The sequence below is a fragment of the Lytechinus variegatus genome, chromosome 2 (assembly GCF_018143015.1).
Source record: "Lytechinus variegatus isolate NC3 chromosome 2, Lvar_3.0, whole genome shotgun sequence".
Taxonomy (NCBI): domain Eukaryota; kingdom Metazoa; phylum Echinodermata; class Echinoidea; order Temnopleuroida; family Toxopneustidae; genus Lytechinus; species Lytechinus variegatus.
This window is the reverse complement of record NC_054741.1, coordinates 4116572-4140173: the sequence shown is the minus strand read 5'-3', so window position 1 is coordinate 4140173 and position 23602 is coordinate 4116572. Positions and strand designations below refer to the sequence as shown.

The window sequence follows — 23602 nt, the reverse complement described above, 5'->3', positions numbered from 1 at the left end:
GTTGGCATTGGTATGGCAAGTCACAATTGGAGATAATTTTCTTGCTCTCTGTGAGCAGACATGAGCCGACCCCAGCTGATTACTTACCCACCACGATCCACCTGGCTTTCCCGTCCCAAGTACGATATGATCCACAGCATTGGTCTGTTGGTGGCGCCATTCCAAACGAGATTTCTCATCCTCTCCCAGGTCAGCCCCAGGGCGGGACAGGGTGTCAAACAGAAGGGCCACAGGGTTGTGGGAGCGTCCCTCAAGGCCTTCGCTTAGGTTATCCAATTCCTGCATACCATAAAAATGAAATGGATATTAATAATAATAATAATGAGACTTGTAAAGCGCCAAATCCACTCTGTAGAGTGCTCAAGGCTCATAAAGAGCTAAGAGTTAAATAGCAAAGTTTTTAGAAGATTTTTGAAAGTTTCGACAGAGGTACATATTTTTATGTCTTCAGGAAGGCTATTCCACAAAGTAGGGCATGCAAAAGCATTAACATTTCTATTAATTATAGAAAAATCAATACAAAGTAAAGTAACATCTCGCGATTTACATCTGAATGTAGAAGTTTTGTTAAAAGTCATTATTCAAGTGCAAAGAATAATTGATGTACATGTAAGCCTGCATTTATAAGGTTTTTATTCTTTTAAACTGTTCAAAAGTGTTTTAAAAGTGCATAAAAAGGGTATCCATTCTGCATAATAGAATAACATACTGTAAGAAGTACATGTATTGTTTTGTGTTTATCATCACAACTTGGCTACATTGTCCTATGATAGTACTGTACTTCACCAATTGCTGTGGTATTCCACAAGTCTACAAGTATCATCAATGAACAGACAAAACACAACATCCAGTCTGGTTCTACACATCACCTCATGCTATGTTGGGCAAGCTTTTGGTACATACATGTAATACATCAACAGATAAATAACATCTTGGGCCAGTTTTCTTGTGCTATGATATATCCCTATGTAGCTGACTTACGTATATGAACATGTTCCAGTCATTCGTAAAGTTGTGCGTAACTTTACAAACAGCTTTATGAAACACCAAACTTATCTAGTTGCCATATGAAAAAGATTAAATTCATTCAAAGATGGATATTCAATTTCAACTGTAGATGGGCATCAGAGAATGCTGCCAATAAAAGAGAAAAGATAAGTATTGATGACTTGATGAAGTTCAATATTATTATTATTTGCCTTGAAATGAATCCAATGTCATACTTACACATTCTAAAATAGACTGGTGTTCATTCCCTTCAAGTTTGAGTTGCAATATAGGGTTTGGATGTGGCTCGCCCGTGAAGTATGGCCAGTTACCAGACAAAATATATGACAGACAGATCCCAGATGGGCCATTACCTGAAAAAAAATCATTTAAACATTCCATTACCATGAGGCAGGGCAAAGCTCATCAAAATTGTGGTTTTCATACAATTTTATGAATATTACAAATCATTCATGGAAAGGTCACTCTTTTAAAAACCAAATTGGGAAAATGCACCAATTTCCTTTCACCAAAATACATGTACATGTAGGGCCAAAGAGCAAACAGGGCTGTGCACGTACATCTTTATAATCAAAACAAGAGGAATGCCACTGGCAGTCTCGTCTGCACTACGCGATTCGATACAGCAGCATTGCTGACTTTGAAAACAGCTCCAAAAAAAGAAAATTTGTATTTATTATAATAATAAAATACTATGACCATTGATCCATAACGGCATTTGACCATGGTCATGTCACCTACATATACATGTACATAATGTACACGTGCAAAACAACCATTCGGACTTAAAAACCTTATTTTTACATTTCATTAACTAGACCCATAAACTTTCTATTAGTTATGATGCCAATAAAACAAATACCCCAACACTGACCTTAAAAATTTTCAGCAGTATGCTAGTTTGATTTTTCTCTATTTATTCAAATCAGCATTTTCCTGGGGTGGACTTAACCTTTAACCTTGGTTAGGATTTCGATATTGATTTCCCCCAACATGGTCTAAGTTCATTGCCCTACATGTACATGTAAATGACCTGTGACCTTAATAGTCATGTGACCTGAAACTCTGGCAGGATGTACAGTAATACTTGATTACCCTTACATGTACATTGTACATGTATGTCCAAATTTTACAAACTAGGTCCATATACTTTCTAGGTTATGATGACATATATCAAAAACTTAACCCTGTAAGATTTAAATGTTGACGCCTTGACGGCAGCCCCGGGGCGTATACATCCCTACACATGGACAGTTTAATTGCACTTCAATATTAAAAACAGAGAAAATCTGGGGCCTGTTGCATAAAACTTTTTACCTGAGAAAACTCTGGTAAAAACTGAAAACTAAGGTTAGTCTGATTTCTGCCATTTACTTTAACACAGGGCAAAAACTCCGGTAAAAACAACCTGAGTTTTCCCAGGTAAAAAGTTTTATGCAACGGGCCCCAGATTAGCTTTTAATAATCATTTCATATAAAGAGAATGTATACAGTGCGTTTAAAAAAAACGGGACAGTTTTGAAAAGTCTATAAAAAATTTGTTTCAAATATAGATGCTCTAAGATCTTATCTTTGAAATGCCATTCAAAAAAAATAAATTTTGTTCATGCTTAAGCAAACACAGGACGTTTTTGTACAAAAAGAGGCTTGCGCCAAAATGGCAGAAATGGGAAATTTGATTATCTATGCCATACAGTAGTTTTCAAATTATGCTGTCAAATTTCATTTACAAATTTATTTATTTTCCTGAATTATATGGTTTTTCATTTAAACATCTTTTTCCTTTTGAATTTTCCTTCATAATTAAGAAAAGAAGAGACTTTTGTCAACCCAAGTAAGAAGATTTGCATTATTCATTGGGAGAATTTGTAATTATTCAAATCCTTTTATTATAAATGTGAAAAAATTATGTTATTTTACCTTTAATAATTATTATGTGAAACAAATTATGTTATGGTACGTATAAAAGGCAGGAATCCTATTTTCATAGGGGTTATTGAATCCTTCACCACGTTTAATTATGTGCTTGACAGGACAAACAGGAAAGGATTCATGTCTTTCAATGCCAATGGTGTATTGAGTCAACTTTGTGAGCTAGATATGGCAGATCGAATAAAATGTATTAATAAGTTGTGAAGCGAGGAAGCAAACATTTCCACTTTTTTATTAAAATATCAAATTTTTTTATTTTGACATAATATTCAGAAAATGATCATATTTCACTTTCTATGTTTTCTGTTATTTTCCTTTCCACTTTTTTATTTGGTCATGATTTTTTTTATTGGGGGGGGGGGAGCACCCCAGGCCCCCACCCCTCAGTATGCCACTGTTCAAAGGCACCATAACCATTGTAGCACACAATGAAAGGATTTGAAGAAAAAAACGCTTGATCTCCCATACTTTGGTTTGAAAAAAGTAACGTTCTGGCCTAAAGAAGAAATATTCAAAGCTAAAAGAGCACATACTAAAAAGGAACAACAACAGAACTATTCAAGCAAATAAGTGGATTTGGAAATGAATTTTGACCGTATAATTCAAAAATTATGGCAAAGATAATGAAAAGGTTAAGAGGAAGTCTGCTGATTAGCAAGAAGTCCGACCGTCATACATGTATTGATCATTTTATGCCATTTGGGCGCAAGCCTCCTTTTTTACCCCAGACAAAAACATTCCATGTTCGCTCAAGCATGAACGAAACTAAATTATTTTAATGGCATTTGAAGGATAAGACTCCAGAGCACGTATTGACACCAAAATATAGAGATCATAATTTGAAACAAAAATTTTATAGACATTTCAAATCTGTCCCGTTTTTTTATACACTGTACGCACTGTAGAACTGAATAGTTCTTTGATATTCCTTGTCCTTGATTTTGATGAAATTTCAAGCATTTTTTAAACTGAATTTTCTTTATCAGCTCAAATCATACTATTTTCAGCCATGAGTACATACATGTACACTGTACAGTACTCATGTAGGTACCCCTTTAATAATATGTGTCAGAGTTTGTTGATTACAGACCATGGCCCATCCCCTCTGCAAGTCTGCATCAATCATACAAAGTAATACATACATTGTACATTGTACGAGGGCAGACAATAATACCTTGACTTTTTTAAACCTTGAAATTCTGTTATATGCACTTTATTGTATCCAAACAACCTGAACTGTACTACTTGTCAATTTATTTTTATAAATTCAAAATTAATTGAAAATGTGAATGTCATGCAAGTGATTCATACAGCAAAATAAATCATTTAATGTTTACTTTACTTTTTGATTGCATGCAACATTAAACTCGGGAATGTTGCTCTCATTGTTATCATAACCTGCTTTTTTTCCAAATCCAGGGACAAAAAAAACCATAGCACAGCTTCGGGGTCTGGAAAATGTTGCAATTCATGAATTTTATTTCATTGGCCAGGGCTTTCTTGATTTTCCTAGATTTTCTTTGGTTTCCTGCAGTATGTTTTGATTGTTTGCAGTTTCCAATTGTTCTTTTTTTTTAATAGGCCCCCTTTCATTTGACAGTATCGGAGATTCAGAGTATCAGAAGTAGTGGTAAAACACCAACTACTTTTACATATTTATTAAATGGATGTTATGAAGATATAGACTTTATCCAGACACTTTCAGCCCATTCCATGCTTGAAAAGGTGGTTTTATGAAAACAAGAAAAAATATGCAATTCTGATCGGGCATCCGATCGAATTAAAATCCGAGAGAAAATCTGGAAATTTGTCCAATAATACAGACTAATAGAGTGTTATCCTTCACAGCAAAACCATTTTGGAACATATAATCTAGTAAAGAAATAGAATAGTGACATGCATGTTTTTAACAGAGGATAAAAAATCAGATTAACAGACCAATGAAAACTTCATTCAAATCGGACAAGGAATAACAAGTAAATGACAGAGCATGATCAGTGATTTTTACTCCATTCATTTTGATATTCAGCCCGGAGTATCCCTTTAAAGGACAAGACCTGAACAAAAAGTTGATTTGAATAAAATGGAAAAAACGAGCATAATAACACTGCAAATCTCATCGAAATCGGATATAAAATGAGATAGTTATGACATTTTCATGTTTCACTTAATTTCACATGAAGTACATGTAATAGTTTAAATGCAAATCCTGGTCGGTATGCAAAATGAGGGAACTGATGACATCACCCACTCACTTTTTCTTTTGTATTCTTATTTACTCCTCATTGTCCTGTGAAATAGTTTATTTATCCCTGAACATTTGGAATTACCATTGTTAAATATCATGTGGTTCAGTCAAGTTTGTCCTTATTGTCAAATTTGTAAAAAATGAAATATTGTATAATTCAAACAATAAAAAACAAAAGAAATAGTGACTGTGGGACACCATCGATTCTGTCATTTGCATGTGACTTTTAATTGTGAATACAACTATTTTGTGAAAAATAAGCAAAAGTTTAAAATGTCATAACTTTCTTATTTTACATCCAAGTTTGATGAAATTCTAAGCATTATGCTTATTTGATTTTTCTCTGTTGATTCAAATCAACATTTTTCTGAGGTGGACCACATTTGTTTCTTTTCTTTCCTATAAAGTTTATAGGCCTATAAATCTACTACAAATACACTGTACATGAAGGCCTATACATATGAAAAATAAATAATTAACTAAAAGTACATTTTTATGAATTTACGAATTTTCTAATATGCACTAATTTCAAACTTTTTGTTTATTATTTTTTACTGAATAAATAATAATAATTTCACTTTATAAAAAGAATGAAACATGATATTTACCTATGACTAGCACAGGGGTGTAGTGTTCTTTGAGTGCATGATTATCAGCACTTGTCCTCTGATCTGGGCTGCTGCTGTACCTTGATGAAGCGTTACATTCACTGTTACAGGGGCAGTAGTCTTCTGAAGCCATTTAATACATCCACAAGAAAGGTACACTCCCAATGCCCGGTTTCACAAACCCAAGAGACCGGCAACTGTTTCAAACTGATACAAGTTGATTAAATCCTCGCAGTGAAGGTCTCTTCCGATTAAGTACCTGAATGTCACCTACATCCAGATACTCAAATCCTCATGTGGAACTACATAGTCTCTCTCAGGAAGCAGCTCGAGTGTGCTCGCGGTTATCACCACTGATGACCGACTATCATGATCTGAGGAGCTATTTCCCGTCCACACAGCGTTATTCACAATCTCCTTTCCTGATAGTGGCTACAAGAGGACTGTCAATCTCGGAGCTATAGATATGTCAATCTTTATTTACTTTGTTTCCTCGACAAAGTCCGTTCATATCCAAAAATAACGAATGCAAATATACTTGTACATGTATATCTGTCAAATACAAATGATAGATGAACTAATAGGTTGGTTGGACTAGGGGAAGTATTAATGATGGGATGCCTGGTTGTCTATCCTCTCCAGGACACATCTGTGTCATCTGATCATCAATGGCAAGATTTCGTCTACCACCAGATGCAGGATTCTCACTTTGGATGGATGAGACAGCTGCAGCAGAGTGAAACAGCAGACTGAACTCAAATGATCTTCTTTGCAATCACATACATGAACGACCTTCATGGTGCACCATGGACCCTGGAGATCATGGTGTCTGCAAACACAAGAGAAGGAAAGAGGGGGTGGGGTTAGCATCAAGGAATTTCTCCTTTGAAATCAGAAAGAATGAGTGAGCATTTCAGAACTTGCAAGATAAATTTGTTTTTAGTCTTGTCAACTATACGCTCATGGTGATCCAAGTGCACATGATTGCAGAATATGAATGCACATATATCAGAGCCACAGATGTACATTTGCTAAACTGTACAGTAATACCTTAAAATACAAAGTTAAGGTAAACCAACCACTCAAACAAAAGATTAACAACAACAAAATAGAATAAATTGAAAATATGCCTGTGCAGTTGAAGCTTTTATGCTGTAAGGGTCTAGAATCAAAGACTAGGCAAAAATACACGTGCTCTCTCCGTGCAAGAATGAGTACACAGAGCGGAAAGAGCATTGATTACATCATGTTTATTCATGAAGTGGGTGTCTCTCACCTGAACCAATCAACCAATCAATGCTTGAATCATGCAATAGCTCACATGTAGCCATGAATTATTTATGAATTATAAGTGCTGACTCACGATCAATGTTTACTACTTAAATAATATTTATCCCACCCTCCCCCCCCCCATAATACACACTCAAACCTACATGCAGTACATTAGGCAAATGTACATGTAGATATAAATTCCATCAAATTTTGGGGTACATGTACATGTAAATTACATCTTTTCAGTGTGTTGAACTTGAGGGGCATTTGCTTCTATTCTAGAATTATGCAATGTACTTGTAAGCCTCAATACATATTGAGGGGGAATACAACTAAAATGGAAATACACTGTACATGTAGTTGTCTTATTTAGTTTAATATAGGTAAAGAAAAAATCAGACAAGGAAAAATCAGACAAGTAAAAAGATTAAATGTTGACTATTATCAGACAAACATTACAAAAGTTATGAATTTTCAAAACTTGTGAAAATTGGTAGTCACTACACCCATGGACACTTCCAAATGGCTGCATTGCTGATGATATGAAAAATGGGTAAATGTTTTCTTCTTCAAAAGTTTTACTTCAAAACTTCATTTTTTCTTTCATGAAGACATAAAAAAAATTCAAAATCGTGTGTAAGAAAAGAAAGTTATGACATTTTAAAATTTTGCTTGATTTAACAAAACAGTTACATGCACATCCTGGTCTGTACATGGATGCAAATGAGGGAAGTGATGATGTCACCCACTCACTCTTTCTTTTGTACATTGTATTTTATTACATGAAATATTTTCTCCTCATTGTCACATAAAAAAAGTTTCAATTTTCAATTTTTCATGATTCAGTCAAGTTGGTCTATATTGTCAAATTGGTAAAAAAAAAATACATGTATTGTGTAATTCATACAATAAAAAACAAAAGAAATAGTGAGTGAGTGACATCATTGACTCTCTTCTCTTGTTTGCATGTCACTGAGTTGTACATAATATTCATACATTTAACTGTTTTGTGAAAATAAGCGGAACTTCAAAATGTTATAACTTTCTTATTTTACATCCAATTTCGTTGAAATTTTCAGCGTTATGCTTGCTTGATTTTTATCTATTTATTAATATCAACATTTTTTCTGGGGTGGACTTGACCTTTAAAGATAAAAACCAGTTGTGGTAACGATTTCAAAATGGGTTCGGACAGAATCCAATAAAATTACCACCAAAGTGTTTGTACATGTAGGCCTAGTGGCCAACAGTATGTAAATAAAAAATATGTTGTATATCAATTATCATTTAAATAATTGTAAGACTTCAGTTTAATACAAATTTTTAGGGACAGGAAAAACATGTCAATTAGAGCCACTTACACGATGCATAGGGGTCAGAACTTTCAGTAGTTCAAAAATTATTTTTAGATGACTTCTTTCAAATAAACCAGGCCTGAATAAACCACCAATGTACAAACTTATTTTTAAGTGGATGATCAATGTATAATTTTGATCTTTGGAAAGATTTTCATATTTGGCACAACTGTGAATATTGCAGGAAAATATATATTCCTCAAATGAAGGGATGTCCAAAGGTAAACATGTACATGTACTAAATAAAGGTCATAGTTGGGTCCAAGAAGAGTGTTGAAAGAAGGAATTTGATGAGTTTCAGTTTCTCCATTGGTAGGGAAATTTAGTAAACCATTACAATTCAAGCATGATTAGACAAACATGGATGAATGGGGGTAGGTAAAGGAAAATGATGGTCACATGCATACAGTGTTGAAAAGACAGAGCAAGCACCATTGCTGTGCCTGCCCCACTGCCGCCTTTTGCTTGCCCACACTGCAACATACTTTTTCAAGCAAAGATTGGTATTTGGGCATCTTCGAACCCAAGGAGTTTTTGAAGTTGTGGTCGTCTTCGCTAGCCATCATCATCAGACATAGATATGATACATTATTTGGTAATATTATAGGTATAAGGTATTCCCCCGAAATGTGGCTGGATATATATTCCAATTCATGAATGTGTTTGCCCCTTAACAGTATGATGTGGAGGATAATGAAATGAAAATGTTTCACAGGATAATTTTTGTGATTTTACATGAAAATAAATGATTGGATGTCAAATCAAAATAAAATATCTATGTGGTATATGCAATTTTATTTGATATAAAAATAATCATGAACTGTGCTTTTCAGGATATACATGTAGAGCTCTGTAAAATCTTTGTCTGAAGCTTCTTGACATCCAATCCCTGTAAGATATTGTAAGAATATGTTCTTAGAGCTCTTTTCATGTAAAAATATCACCAAGAGAGGGCACTAGATATATTTGAGTTGAATATTCATATTTTCACAGAGAATCAGTGGTTGGAAGAAGGTCAAACAACTACTACATTTTACAAGGTTTCAAGACTAGAATATTAGGCGATACTTGAGCAAAAGTCACAACCCTTCATCAAAGAACAGTTTGATATTTTCAAATAAAGTGTATGTACATAAAAAGTTGATCTTTAAAGATAATCAATTTGAATATAGACTAAGTTAAATCCAAACTAAATGTTTTGTGGTACAAATAAGTCTCTGAAATATTACCTTGACTTGGGGTATAGTGGGATTCATTACCTAATTTAATACAGTTTCCTAATGAAATCTAATGAACAGACCAAAATACGATATCTACATGTACATACTCAATCAAGAAACATCTTGAAACAAAGTCTTGAGATCACAAACATCATAAAAATTCATAGCACTGTGAAAAAATATGAGAAGTACTGTTTGACTGTAAGCATTACGGGTTTAATAAAGTCACATGCTACGCAGCGAGGTGAATCGTCTGCTGCAAAATAAACATGTATCTGTCAAGTGACAATTGAAAATCATGCTGATGCTCTAATACTGTAGCTAATGGAATAGTATGATTCAATGAATGGTTCATGTTTACATGTAGTTTATAATCATTAGGATTAAATTGATCCTGTAGTGGGGCCGGCCATTTATTGCCAAGATAAGTCTTAACGGCCCTGTTACATCGTTCCGTGCAAGCCTTGCGAGTGAGTTGCAACTCACCCGCATTAAAGTTTTGAGCATTTTCAAAACTTTTCTGCATGCAATTCAGACTTGCGTGCACTTCTGCGGGCAATTGCATGTGAGATGCGCGCAAGATATTGTCAATGACGGCAACCAGCAGGTAGCAATTATAGTTGTCCGCAAGTCATGCGCAAGGCTTGCACTGTACCATGTGACAGGGCCTACATGAGACTACTAGTATTTGCTTTAAGGCCTGGTCACACCGCCCGAGCGTTGTTGAAGCGGTCGTGGTCTCGTGGAGAGGAGAGAAAAAAATCATCACCGCTCGCTACCGTTCACCATTTACGATTTCGATTGTTTTTTGTTTTGTTTCCAATTTTTCCCCAATTTTGTGAGCGAAATTCGACCCTCTCTCCCTACCGCTCCACCACTGCTCCAACAACGCTCGGGCGGTGTGACCAGGCCTTTAGATACTGCAAGGTACATAGGCTACTGTAGTACTGTACAAGGAAACCTTTACTCCTGTTAGTGTTACATTCATAGTAAGAGCTTCTTTGGCCAACTTATTCGCTCTAGTATCATTTCCCTTCTAAATGCCTTTACATGGTACATGTATCCAGGCAAATATTACATGCTTAATACCTAATGTACTTCGGAGTAAGAAATAATTATGAAAACAAAAGGAAAGGAAAAGTAAAACTTGCTCTGTGTAATATATGCAAATGATTATAATTCATGTTTATTATTAACATGTGTTTCCAATTTCGCAGATCTGACATTAATAAACGTCTTCAATGAACAACACGATTGATTGATTGATTTTATTCGTCAAGAATATCACAAGAGATTTCAATGAAATTGAAGAATACCTTTATAATTCCACAATTTCATGGATAAATCAAACCTCATTTCACATTGTACAAATGGCAAGTGAGTGGATGATGTCATCAGTTCCTCATTTAATTGCCTGCTTGGTGAAAATGAGTTGAACTTTAAAAAAATCCACAACTGTTTTATTTTACATCGGAATTTGATGAAATCTTCATTAAAATTGAATGTTATGCATGCTTTATTCTAAGAATCTTGCTATAGGATTGGTCAGATGTCAATCACATGATAAAGGGTACATGCTGGGGGCCGTTTCATAAAGCTGTTCGTATGAAGTTAAGAGTGACTTTAAGAATGACTGGTGATCATTTCTTACGCGCTAAATAATCACCAATGAACATTTAATGGTGAATACCATTTACCAGTAGAAATGATCACCAGTCATTCTTGCAGTAGCTCTTAACGAACAGCTTTATGAAACACCTACCAGGTACATGTATGTGTAGTTTCCCCATCAATCATCACTCCCAGTGATGAAAATTTTTTGTTTCGCTGATCATCTTTTCATCCCATACTTCAAGGTCATAGATCGCATTGAGTAAGCAAAAAATAAAGAGGTCATTGCTACTCATTTTTTTTCTCCATTATTCTCCATCACCTGCAGCACTTGACGATTGTGCAAGGTCTAGATGTGCGAACACAGTATACATACATACTAGCAGTAAAAATTTTCGCAAAATCCAAATTCCAACCGGAAGAAGAAAAAGAGTACAGAATAAGGTACAGGTTTTGGAGATAGACCAAGTATTTTTTTTAATTAGTTCACATTACGAGGGGACATAAGGAAGTTTTTCCCACCCTTTTCTCCATAAACGCTGTAAAGGCATCAGTGGAGCTCCACCACGACTCAAGCCCACAATGGCCTTCATTTGTCTAACTTAATTGACGGAGGGGATAGCGCGGAGCCGGAGCCAGATGAAGTCCCAGCGGCGTAGCATATTGCTGAAGGCCAGAGTCTAGTTGCAGCCTAGACGGCTGGCAGCCGTCTGTTTCGAGGACTTTTTAAACATTTTTAATTATTGTTTGTTTCTCCTCGTACACAGAAGGCTCGTGATTGTGTAGCCACCATTAGGGGGTCCAATTAACAATGAAAAATCCCCGACGGGGCTCATCAGTTTTTGTCTTTATTTCATAAAAATACATAAAAAGAAATGGACCAAAATAAAGATTACTATTCTGTTTTGGCCTGGCCTGAAATGCACCAAACAGGAAAAAGTAAACTTATAAGGACAAACACATTGATTTACTTCGGCTGTCATGCAACTTCCCTTCCTTGGTTTATCCAAACTTAAACATATGACCATTGAGTCCCTGTACCATGTGTACAGATCAAGTTAGAACTAGTTACGGTCTCTGTCTTTGCCTGGAGTGGAGACGTCTGGGGAGTAAAAGTCATCTACTCTACATAGGCTTACTCCCCACTGACGCCTGGGATCCCAAGCTATATTCACCCATGTATGGGTACAAAACCTGAAACTTTCGCCCCCAAGATTTCTACTTTCCCTCTAAAGATCTAGACCTAAAACATGTACATGGGATGGGTTTAAACTTCATTTCCAACTTTTGTGCGATACTGTCCTGTTTTCATTTTTTAAGAAGAATTCATTAAAAAAACAAAAAAAATGTTATGAAAAGATAGGAAGAGCTTACGGCCGTGTTTACGTCGCCATCTTGATTTCTTTGTCTTCCGCTTGGCGACAGCACGCAAACCGCATGATTTGCGTGCTGTCTTGACAAGAGACCCAAGCTTTTGTAGGTATGCATGAATACGGGGCATCGCGAGCGCTGGTTTTGGTTGCACAGTTTTCGCGCGGGTTTTGCTGCAAGTGGCATTGCCTCTGTCTGGGCGGCTCATCAAAGATGGGGTTTAATGCGCATGCGCACATAGTTGATGCAATCTTGTGCCTTTTTACAGACAGCTGAAGATGTGCTCTTTCTGTACATATACATGTAAGTTTCAATGTGGATACTCGCCTGTAAAGTGTGGATATCGGAGCTTAAAAGTTCATCAAATTTTTTGGATGCATAAATGATCGAAAATTTTTTATGGTAAGTAGAAGTAAGTTCCAATTATGTATATGAATTGTTTTAGAATATATTTATATTGCCAAAAAATGTAAAAATATAACATTTTATCAAGGAGCAGTCCAGATATAAGATGAGCCAGCTACCCTTGTCACAGCCAGTCTCTCGGCAGTCGAGCTGCCTGATGCGGTGGGCTCCCGTCGGTCTTTCGGCAGTCAAGCTACCGGTACCCGATGCAGAGGGCTTGGTGAGAGGAGCGGTCGTTAGTGAGTCGTTCATGCCGGATTGAACTGGATCTGTATTGTTTTTATTTGATAATAATGTGCCATACCACAGATTATTATGCTGATATTGATTTACATATTTGTCACAAAAACATTCTTTCCTCCCAAGGTTAAAGAGTTGAGATGTTTGATTGTTCAATCATGTTTCATCAATTGGAAACTGGATTTTTTTGGAAGTGGAATATTAATGTTGACTAATTAAATTAAAATGCAAAATCTATAGTGTTTCTTTTTTTTATTTTGTAGAAAAAAAAATATTTTGAAACTTTTTAATCGTGTTTCATTATTTTAAGACTGGATTTTCTTTTGAAAGGGGAATATCATAAATGTTGACTTTCTCATTATAATGCAAAAATTATGGGTTTTTTTAATATTTTTTTTTAGTTTCTTTCTTTATATATATATATTTTTTAGTTTTTTTAAGTTTTGTATTGTTTATTTTTTTCATTTTTTTCATGTTTCATTATTTGGAGACTGGATTTGCTTTTGAAAGGAGAATATCTTAAATGTTGATTTTTCTATTAAAATGCACAAACTATATGTTGTTTTTTGTACTTTTTTCACTCTTGTAAGAAAATACATGAAAACTCAGAGGAAATAATATTTCATTTCCAGATGGGTCTAATTCCTGTATTTGTTTTTTATCATTAATTTTACTATTTATTTTTTTTATTTACTTTCCTTTTTTTTTCATTAGGGGTGCACTTGGGGGGTTGTGTTTTGAATTGGAAAATGGGGATGGGACTGGTACAAGTTTTGTGTCACTTTTGTTTATTGTTTTTAGAGTTTGTTTGGAGCTTTGATGTCTGTGTTGTTGTTGTTTAGAGCTTTGTTATATTTTTTTCCTGGTTGTTTTTTGTTTCGTTTTGAAAAAAAAATAGACCACTCTTTTCCTTTTTTTTTGGCTTCAACTAATAATTTGATTTTTTTTTATAAAAAGAGAGCTCAAACAGGGCCTTTGTAATACAATGTATGTATACAAATCTAAGAAATACATTGAGAACTGATAGAATATGTTAAAACTTAATTTCTATCCTTCTTGATACTTGAAATAAATTGCATACAATTCTACATACATATTTTACACTCAGCTACTCATTCCTCCTAAAAAATGTAATCACATGTCCATTGTCTCTAAAATCAAAAGCTACATATTATACATGTATAACAAATTGTTAAAACAATAGAACACATAAGGAATTGGTGAAACAATCAAATACATCAGAAAAAAGCACACATATGTTTATTTGGTCAGACAAAGTACAAAAGAAATTTTTTAATACGTCAAAAAGTACCCCCGTACATACACGCATACAAAATTACAATACTAAATTGAAAAAGAGCTCGTAATTTATATCAGAAAAACAAAGAAATACATAAGAAATTACAAAAACAATACTTTAGAAAAGTTCATTTAGGAAATTATCTACATGATGCTGTTTTGATGCCAACTAAAATATAAATTATCTATCATGAGCACCCTCATTTGGCAAAAAAGAGGCGAGTAATTGTGATTTTGTGTTATTTGCATAATTAAAATTATTAGAAGAAATTATTTTACACATAATAAGAAAAATTACAAGATGAATTGATACACATCAATTGAACCTTCTCTCACCTTTCCATTGATACCTAAATTACTTCATAGGGCTCAAAAACAAAGAAGTTAGAGCCTGTTGAAGACTTGTTGGCTTCAAAATGGTCACAAAAATTGGTTCTGTACTCCATTGACTTTACATTAAGACAAAGACCACAAATTTGGATGAATATGCGCGACTTAAACTGGAATAACCTTATAATTTCTTGATGAAAATTAAAGTTCTTGGACTTGGTATCATTTGAAAGGTCTTTTTATTAAAATTTAGAGCTTTAAGCCTTGGCTTTATTTCATTCAAGTGATACCAAATTTATTCATATTTGATGATTTCCTTTTTTGTCACATACCGGTACCTAGCTTTTGGTCTAGTTGCAACCAGGCTTGCATAACTATTAAAAAGTTAGTTCTAGATGGCAATGCATTCTGTATTAATAACATAGGGGGACGCAACTTTTCGTCACTTCCGGTTTCCCACGGTCGCAGCCATTTTAGCGCGGTGAAAACATTCGCTAGGTGAACGCCGTAGAATACAGACACACGTTGAGAATCGCTTTTATACTACTACTATTATCTCGTCAGTTTTGCTGAGTTTTTGTAGCCTAAAATGTCATTTGACTACATGGAAAAGCTGTGTAACGATGCAATGCATCGTTATAAAGTGAAATTAGACTCTGTTGGGCTGGAAAAGTGCCCTTATAAGCATCCAGCTGATTTTTGGACAGACGATCCAAAGGCTTGGCCACGCATTGAATATGCCGATGTCTACTGTTACTTAGTTGAAAGCCACGGTAAGTTCAAGTTGCATATTGTTATAGCGGGATGGAAAATAGAGATTTGTTTGTTTGGGTAAAGAAGTTCGTTCGCCTTCTTCCATTGTTTACATTCCTTAAAGGTGTTGATTTCGTTTGCTAGTTTTTCTGGGCCAGGCTAGCGATTGGAATGTGGAAGTGAAAGAGGGCAAACTGACTGGGTTGCTAGGCGTTCAGGACTAATAGAAGTCCATTGGAACTTCACTTCAGTTATTTACTACTTTGCTTCTTATTCATGTCCTTCGGCTCGCTTGCATTCTTCAGTGATTAGAGAGAGAGAGAGAATGTGAACAGGTGTGGAAGCAAGGAGTGCTGGTAATTCCTTGGTGGAAGTGAGCTGTGAGTGGGAGTGGCTGAAGTGAGAAGAGTCGCAAAAGAGGATTAATTGACTGAGAGAGCAGTTGGGGGAGTGGTCAAGAGAGTTACGTAAGTTGGAAGAATAATGCCATGGAAAGCCGAAGAACTTGAATTTGGAATCGGAGTACACGATAATTAAGTTCCGTTTTATAGACTTACATTATAGGCGGATCGATTAATTTCGCACATTACACCAAAGGTGATAGGGTCGACTTGGAAAGGCTTTTTTCGCCACGCGGTGTTTGACCAAAAAGGGGATAAAAAGGGAGTGATTAGTTGCCAAGGGGCAGTTTTTCGTTCCCGATTTGTTTTGCCGCCGTAGGCCATGTCGGTTTAATTTTTGTCTGTCGTCGGTCGTCCAGCCCAGAGATGCGACATTTATTATTATCCAGCATGTAATTTGACTTTGATTTAGAATAAAACCTGATACACAACTTAACTTCATCGAACTTGTCATTCTTTGACTCCCGTCTTTTTTTTGTACGTGGGCAGCGCAAGACGGTGGGCGGCCACCGGCCGTCTTGCAAAGCTGTGCCGCTAACACAGTAAACGTATTGAATGGATTTAATAATGCAAATAATCTCAAACCACTAAATCCATGATTTAAATCAAGAAAAATACTCACCGACATCATGTCTGCATGTAGTACTGTAGGAGCTGTTATTTTCGCGGGGGTTATATTTTCGCGGATTCCGCGAATTGCCGATCGGCCGCGAATTTAACAACACGCGAAAATATTGACACATTTCTTAGACAGTGCCAATGCCCCCAACAGCAAAGCTTTGCTATTGAAAACATCCTGCATATTGAAAAATTGAGATATGCACCTCTATATGTACAAAAAATAGGCTTAGAAAGTACAGTTAGTGATTCAAAAAGTTAGCTAGAATTTCACTTTTTTAAATTTCTCAAACAAAATCAGGGCCTAAACTATTTTCTAACATTATTTTATCAATATTTATACACTCAATGTAATATTAAAATGTATTTTCCATGAAACAATTTGATTTTACTGTCATCTGATTGACTCTATACACACGTATTGGTAGCTATTTGCATACTCATTAATATTTATAAGTCACGTGACCAGAATTTTGAAGGTGAACATTCTGTTCACAAAATTCCACAATTTTGCACTTTTTACCAACTTTTTGAAAAATGAATCGAACCAAACACAAATTCCAAAGATTGCTTAACCCTATAGATCCTGTGGCATGATGAATTTTTAGATCTAAAGGTTAAAAAAGTGAAATTTAAGCCACTTTTTCCACAATTTGTAACTGTTTTTACAGGGACATATTTATGTACAAAACACATATCATGGATTGGAACATGAACTGCACTAGTTTTGCTTCTTTGAAATGCTGTGGAAATGTATCGTACATCTTCCGATCGCGAATTTAACAACCCGCGAAAATGTCGGGACCCCCGCGATTCGCGAAAAATTCTGTACGCGAAAATAACAGCTTTTACAGTATGCACTAATCAATGTCTGGCAGCTGCCATGCCTACATGTAGCTTATTTGCCTAGTGACAGTCTTCTAATTTAAGTTAACTATTAAGTTCTATGTTCTAGAAAAATATTTAAGTAAAATCATTTTTACACAAACTCATTCTGGTATAATTTTGTTGCCAAGCTTGCACATGCTACTAAATTTGACTTTATTTTACAAGCCCTCATATGCAGTATGCTTACTTCTCTTTTTGTATTTTTTCTCTCTTCTGCAGGGCCATTCTCGCATGCCACGATGAAAAACTACCGCAGCTTGGAGGCGCACCAACAATTTCGATCAGGCTGGGTGCAGACTGTTTATCATCAGGTCACATCCAAGGGATTTTTCATCTTCAGCGCAGCTGTCAAACCATCTCAGCGCTTGAACGACGCTGCTCATAGTCCCTGGGTGGCAACTGATGACGCTGGACGAGTTGTGGCAGCTCACTGTACATGTATGGCGGGACTAGGGGAGTCATGTAGTCATGTTGCCGCAGTACTCTTCAAAGTTGAGGCAGCAGTACGTCTGGGATATACGACACAAGCCTGTACTGATGTTGCTTGCCAGTGGAACAATAGATTTGTCTCAAATGTGGAGCCAGCGCAGATTAGGGACATTAAGTTTTACAAGGAGGAGGCAAAGGACAGCATCAAAAAGAACAGTGGAAAGAAAAGGAAGTGGTCTCACTGCAGCAAGGATGAGGAAGATGCTTTCATTTCTTCCCTCATGGAAACTGACAACAAACCAGTGGGACTTAGTTTGTTTGAGGGACCTCCTTGTCGCCTATTCCAAAGGAAACCAGCCACGACACCGCACCGCGCACTACAAACTCCACTCCCAGCTCCACTCCGCTCCTACTTCACAGAAAGCACAGAACTCCAGACACAGAAATCTGCAGACCTTAAAGAGATGACTGTAACGAAGGAGGAGATAGATAAGGTCGAGAAAGCAACTGAAGAACAAGCGGACAGTGTGGTCTGGCATGACCAGAGAGCTGGTCGAATAACTGCATCGCGAGTGTATGATGTTCTCCACACTAATCAGGAAAAGCCAGCGAAGTCAGTCCTCCTCAACATAACCAACCCCAACATGACACCCATCAAGACAGCTTCTCTCAAGTATGGCAGAGAGAATGAATCTAAGGTTCTGGAGGAGTACGCACGGACATCTAGGCATGATGACTTGAAAATCGCACACAGCGGGCTTCGCCTGGATGCTGAGCGTCACTGGCTAGGGGCAAGCGCTGATGGCCTTGTAGAGTGCAGCTGCCATGGGAAAGGTGTCATAGAGATCAAATGCCCGTACTCCGCAAGAAACATGTCAACGGATGAATACCTCAAGAGCAAGTACTGCTGCTTGGATGAAAACTCACACCTGAAGTATGGCCATTGTTACTATGACCAAGTTCAGACCCAGATGCATGTTTATAATGTCCAGTACTGCACATTCATTGTCAAAGCAGGGAACAAACTCATAGTCGACCATGTACAACGGGATGATTCATATCTACATGCTGCTGTCTCAAAGCTCGAGAAGTTTTGGAGAACGAATGTTGTGCCTGAGCTTGTAACGCGGAAAATTGAGCTAAGAAAGAGCGAGGAGGACGCAAAGAAGATCGATGGAGAATCACTGTTCTGCTACTGCCAGGAGCCGTATGATCAAAATGATGATAGTCCTGACAATGTAATGGTTGGCTGTGATGGAGCAAAGTGCAAGTATGAGTGGATTCATCTACGATGTATTGTGCCGAAACGAAAGACAGTACCCAAAGGGAAATGGTACTGTAAGGACTGTAAGAACACTTAGAAGTTTCCCTGATGTTCTCATTTTGTGGCATGCGTACTGAATTGCTTTCCAATTTTCTATAAAAAAAAATTTGCAAAATGTTCTTCTCTTTTCAAGAATGATATTTGAACACTTTATTTGAATATGTTGGAGCATGTACTAACACGTGTACATGGTATAATAATAAAAGATACTGGAGAGACATGGAAACTGTACTGTATTTGATGTTTTTAATTTACATCAAAGGGTGGTTTTGTGAGAAGGAAAGAGAATGAGATGAGAAGATGTGAAAGAAGTGTCCCAGAAGAATTATTTGAAGTGAGTGAGAAGGTGGAAGTATTAAAGTTAATTCCATGTGTGAGTGTTGATAGGAGAGGTGATTGAAAGGATTAAGAATAGGTAATTGTGAGTAGGCAGAGGAGGTAATGAGAGATTGATAAAAATAGAGATTAGATTTTCCTTTCTTTTTCCTTTCCACCACTTCTTTTTCTATCTTTTAAAAAATTCTTGAATCTCCTGTCACTTATTCTTTTCCTTATTTTCTCCAATCTATATTGTGAATTGAGAAAAGGACAAGAGCATTGATTGATAGGTTATGAAATACCGAGTAAAAAAATGGATAAGAACCATAATGGACGCATGAGATTGTGACATTGGTGGGGGGGGGGGGAGATGATGGCAGGTGCCCCAAGTAAATTTTTTTTTCCCTTTACAATTCCCATCCCTTTATCTTGCATTCTTTTCTTAAGGGAGTATCATACTAAGAGGTGAATGCAGAATCAGTGAATATGTTCAAATTGCCTTTGCAGAAAAATAAGTTAAGAGACAAATGTTTCCTCATGTTAAGATTTTTTTTTTTTTTTTTTTACAAAACCAAATATTTGCTACGTTCACCGCTCAGTGTGATACCACCTCAAAGGTTTCTTCCTTATCCTCATTTGTAAATTCCTAATCACCCACTCACTTGTTCTTCACTTCTTCATAACCAACTAGATTCTTATCTTCTCTTATTCTTCATCCCTATTCTCTCCCTTATTCAACTATCAAGCAAAAAAAAAATGTTTGTTTCTAGCTTCATATTTTTTTCAGAAAATTTTCCTTCCAAAAATTCTCTCTTGCTTCCTTTCTCTCTTTCAAGATTATTTCAAATTTAATGTTGCATTTGCTTCTTCATATCCAACCCTCAAGTGCAACGTTATTCAACTCTCTAAAAAACCTTTCTCGCCACTTTTACTTTGCATTCTTTCCCACACAATCACATCACAAAATAGAAAAAAAAAACAATACACAAAATAGAACTATGTGTACCTAAATTTAATTACACATATTTAAACAGATGTTCAGAACTGATTCAAAATCATTCATCAAATCAAATGCAATACAGCATCACCAAGATGTCCCATGCATTTAGTTTTCTTAAGCATATGACATCATGGGGTTGCCACCATACTACAGTATGATCCATAAATTTTCCATCTATTTCAACTATATTATGCAATCAATTATTCAGATATATATGCACATTGTACAATAGTCTCTTCATGCTTCCAGCTTCCAGCAGTGTTCACCAAAACAGTAACTCAATCCTTGATCACAATGCTCCCACCGAGATTGACCAAAATGCCGCACACCTGGAGCAGTCTATCTATGCTGGATAAGTCGTCGTCATCTGCCTCACCTTTCCGTGACTTCACCATGGAAACTGGAAGAGTGTTCTGAAGAATTGTGTAGCGATTCTTGATAAGTCCGATGACACGCTCGACATGAATTCGAATCGATGACATTCCTCGCGACTTCTCCACATCCCATGCTGACAATTGACTCTTTCCCCTGGTAAATGCTGGAGTAATAAGCTCTGCTGAGCAAACCGTAGCAAAGTCATCATGAAGAAGGAATCCTCGATCGGCTAGGATTTGATCACCAGGTTCATGGAGATGAGGGTCAATGAATCCACTCCGTCTCACGAGTTCTACATCTGATACACGCCCGCCCCATGCTGGAGAAAGGTAACAAACAGCTCCAAGAGGAGTGCATGCAATGAATACCTTCACAGTTGTATGTTTCTTGTAATTGGAGTACACTTGAGCTCTAGCATGAAGGTTTTTTGGTTGTTCCATGAAAATCTCAAAGCAGTCAACGATACAGGTGAGACGGGGAAACTTCACCTTGAAAGCTGATGGGAGAGTAGCTACTACTGATTCACGTGAAGGCCACCTTAGCATGAAGTCCAGCTTGTAGAAGATCATGTCAATCCAAAGCCAGAAGTACCCCCTGATTGTTGACTCTGCCACTCCGGTCTGGTAAGCGAGGAATTCAAAAGACAAGTCTAGTCGCAGGCGGACTAGGGTGAAAAAGAACTGGTCTTCATATGACAGTGAATCTTTGGTTGTAGCATGGGGAACAAACTTTTTTAAGTGTTCAAATGTCTTTACGTAGACAGACAGCGGCAGGCCAGTGAAGAAACGGCACTTCTTATCATCCCCCTGAACTATCTTGGACGACAAACAATGTCCCTCAAGCTGCTCTTTCAGGTTATCTGATTCTTCTTGATATTTTTGACAATCTTCCTGTAGTTTACTGCATTCCTCGCGACATTTGTTTCGTTCCTGCTTGACAGCTAGCAACTCTTCCTCAAGTTTTTGGATTTTAAGCTTGTAAGATTCTTCTGTAGACATGCTGTTTTGTTGACATGCCCCGTCTGTCTGTTCGGCTTCGGGAGGTTGCATGACTTCATCTTCAAGTGGCGCTGGATCTGGTACTTCGTCAACATCTTGAGGATGCGAGAATGGCAGACGCTTGCTGAGTTTCTCTTTCCGTTGAAAGCGCTTCAAGTTTTTTAGTCCCTTTGTTGTGCTATTTGGTTTGTGTGGGAAGATGGAGGGGATGTAGTCGGGATGATTCTGCTGCAAAACTGGGGCACCTGAGCACAAAAAGAAGAGAGGGAGAGGGGAACACAGATTAGCTAACACTTCATACTGATAACAACATTAAGTTAACTAAGAACTAGAAGAGGTAACTGACATTCAAACAAAATCATCAATGAATCATTAACTTAGTCTTAGGCATGTTAGGCTTTTCTTTTAACATTATTTCTGCTAAACCTAGCAGAAATATCAATATTTGTATATAAAAAAAAATCCACATGAGGAACTTTTTAAGCCTGCAAATAAAAACGCTATTAGAAAACAATTTTCAGCTTTCTTACCAGTTACAAAGTGTTTGCTGCACAGTACAGCATGTTTGCCAGGGCTCCAACGACCACCCGTTTTGGTCAGTTTCTGCACAGCATTTAACCATTTATCACGTCTTTCTGGAGACTTCTTTCGAGAAGGAAACTTGTAGAATGACAATTTTTCTCCCCTTTTGAAGTTGTGATTTGTGCAATATACAGCTTCACAGCTTTTAGGCATGATCAGTTAATTTGAAGAACTCAAACTCGGGAGCAATGCAGAGGCGACGATATCTGTCAGAGTGATAGCGTGAGAAGTACTACATACAGCGCTAGCGCTGCCGGCTGCCATGCCCGAGCGTCCCCGTACAATAGCCTTTATTTCGCGCACAATGCGTATCGAGGTGAGGCTCCCATTCCAAGGGGCTGCTTTGTTTTCACCTCGCTGTGACCCGAGGTCACGAAAGTACCCGGATGTACCGGAAAGTTGCGTCCCACTATTAGATAGCTAACCAGCGATCAAGCGATGTGCAATTCAAATACCACATACACAGTATCACAATTCACGGAAACGTGATATAGTCAACGCGACATGCGTGAAAATGGAATCGCACGCGTCGGGAATTGATTCGTCTGAGGCTGAGCCGTCATATCGAATTCGTCAGACGTCAGTGTCCCGGTGAAGTCTGAGCCTGGCCCGATATGCCTTTTAAAGAAAGGTCGGTAATGGTCCAAGTTTTAAAAGTATTCAATACTCACCTCAGGCTTCGGTAATGAAATAGGATACAATAGCTGAATAACTAATGAATGAACACACACGCATTCCAGTCTCAACTCTCAACAGGGAACAATTTACACGGAGTCCCACATACGTCCCGTTAAAGACAGCCTGTTAGCCATTTTCTGATTGGTCAATTAAGGAAATCCGATAGTGTGTGCGTGTTACGTGCAGTCTATGTGGTGGGCTAGCTTCTTCCTATATCGTTCGTTACGACTTATGAGTAATGTAGATTCGTGCAAATTGATTTCAGATGATTTATGGGTTAAAACACATGTCGATCTATTTAATGTTCACGATATCGTGAACAACAGAGAATCTATGAAC

The 23602-nt window shown here is 36.9% G+C and overlaps 3 protein-coding genes across 3 annotated transcripts in view; 1 reads left to right on the top strand and 2 right to left on the bottom strand.

The window, feature by feature from the left end:
- The window catches only part of LOC121407104 (oxidative stress-induced growth inhibitor 1-like), a 30808-nt gene extending 7444 nt beyond the window's left edge, over positions 1-23364 (bottom strand). Inside the window, exons 1-4 of the mRNA XM_041598034.1 lie at positions 23257-23364; positions 5797-6625; positions 1228-1361; positions 88-279 (exon numbers count right to left, since the gene is read on the bottom strand). Of these exons, the coding sequence (XP_041453968.1) occupies positions 88-279; positions 1228-1361; positions 5797-5929 (459 nt within the window). The 5' untranslated portion in view covers positions 5930-6625; positions 23257-23364. The remainder of the gene's footprint in view (positions 1-87; positions 280-1227; positions 1362-5796; positions 6626-23256) is intronic.
- LOC121407103 lies at positions 15326-19532 on the top strand. The gene is made up of 2 exons (XM_041598033.1): positions 15326-15672; positions 17779-19532. The coding sequence occupies exons 1-2, from the start codon at positions 15489-15491 to the stop codon at positions 19347-19349; spliced, it is 1755 nt and encodes a 584-aa protein (XP_041453967.1). The 5' UTR covers positions 15326-15488; the 3' UTR covers positions 19350-19532.
- On the bottom strand, positions 19967-22995 carry LOC121407105. The gene is made up of 2 exons (XM_041598035.1): positions 22534-22995; positions 19967-22248 (listed from the first exon to the last, which is right to left on the bottom strand). Exons 1-2 carry the CDS (start codon positions 22736-22738, stop codon positions 20909-20911), a joined length of 1545 nt encoding a protein of 514 aa, XP_041453969.1. The 5' UTR covers positions 22739-22995; the 3' UTR covers positions 19967-20908.
- Positions 23365-23602: the final 238 nt, after the last annotated feature.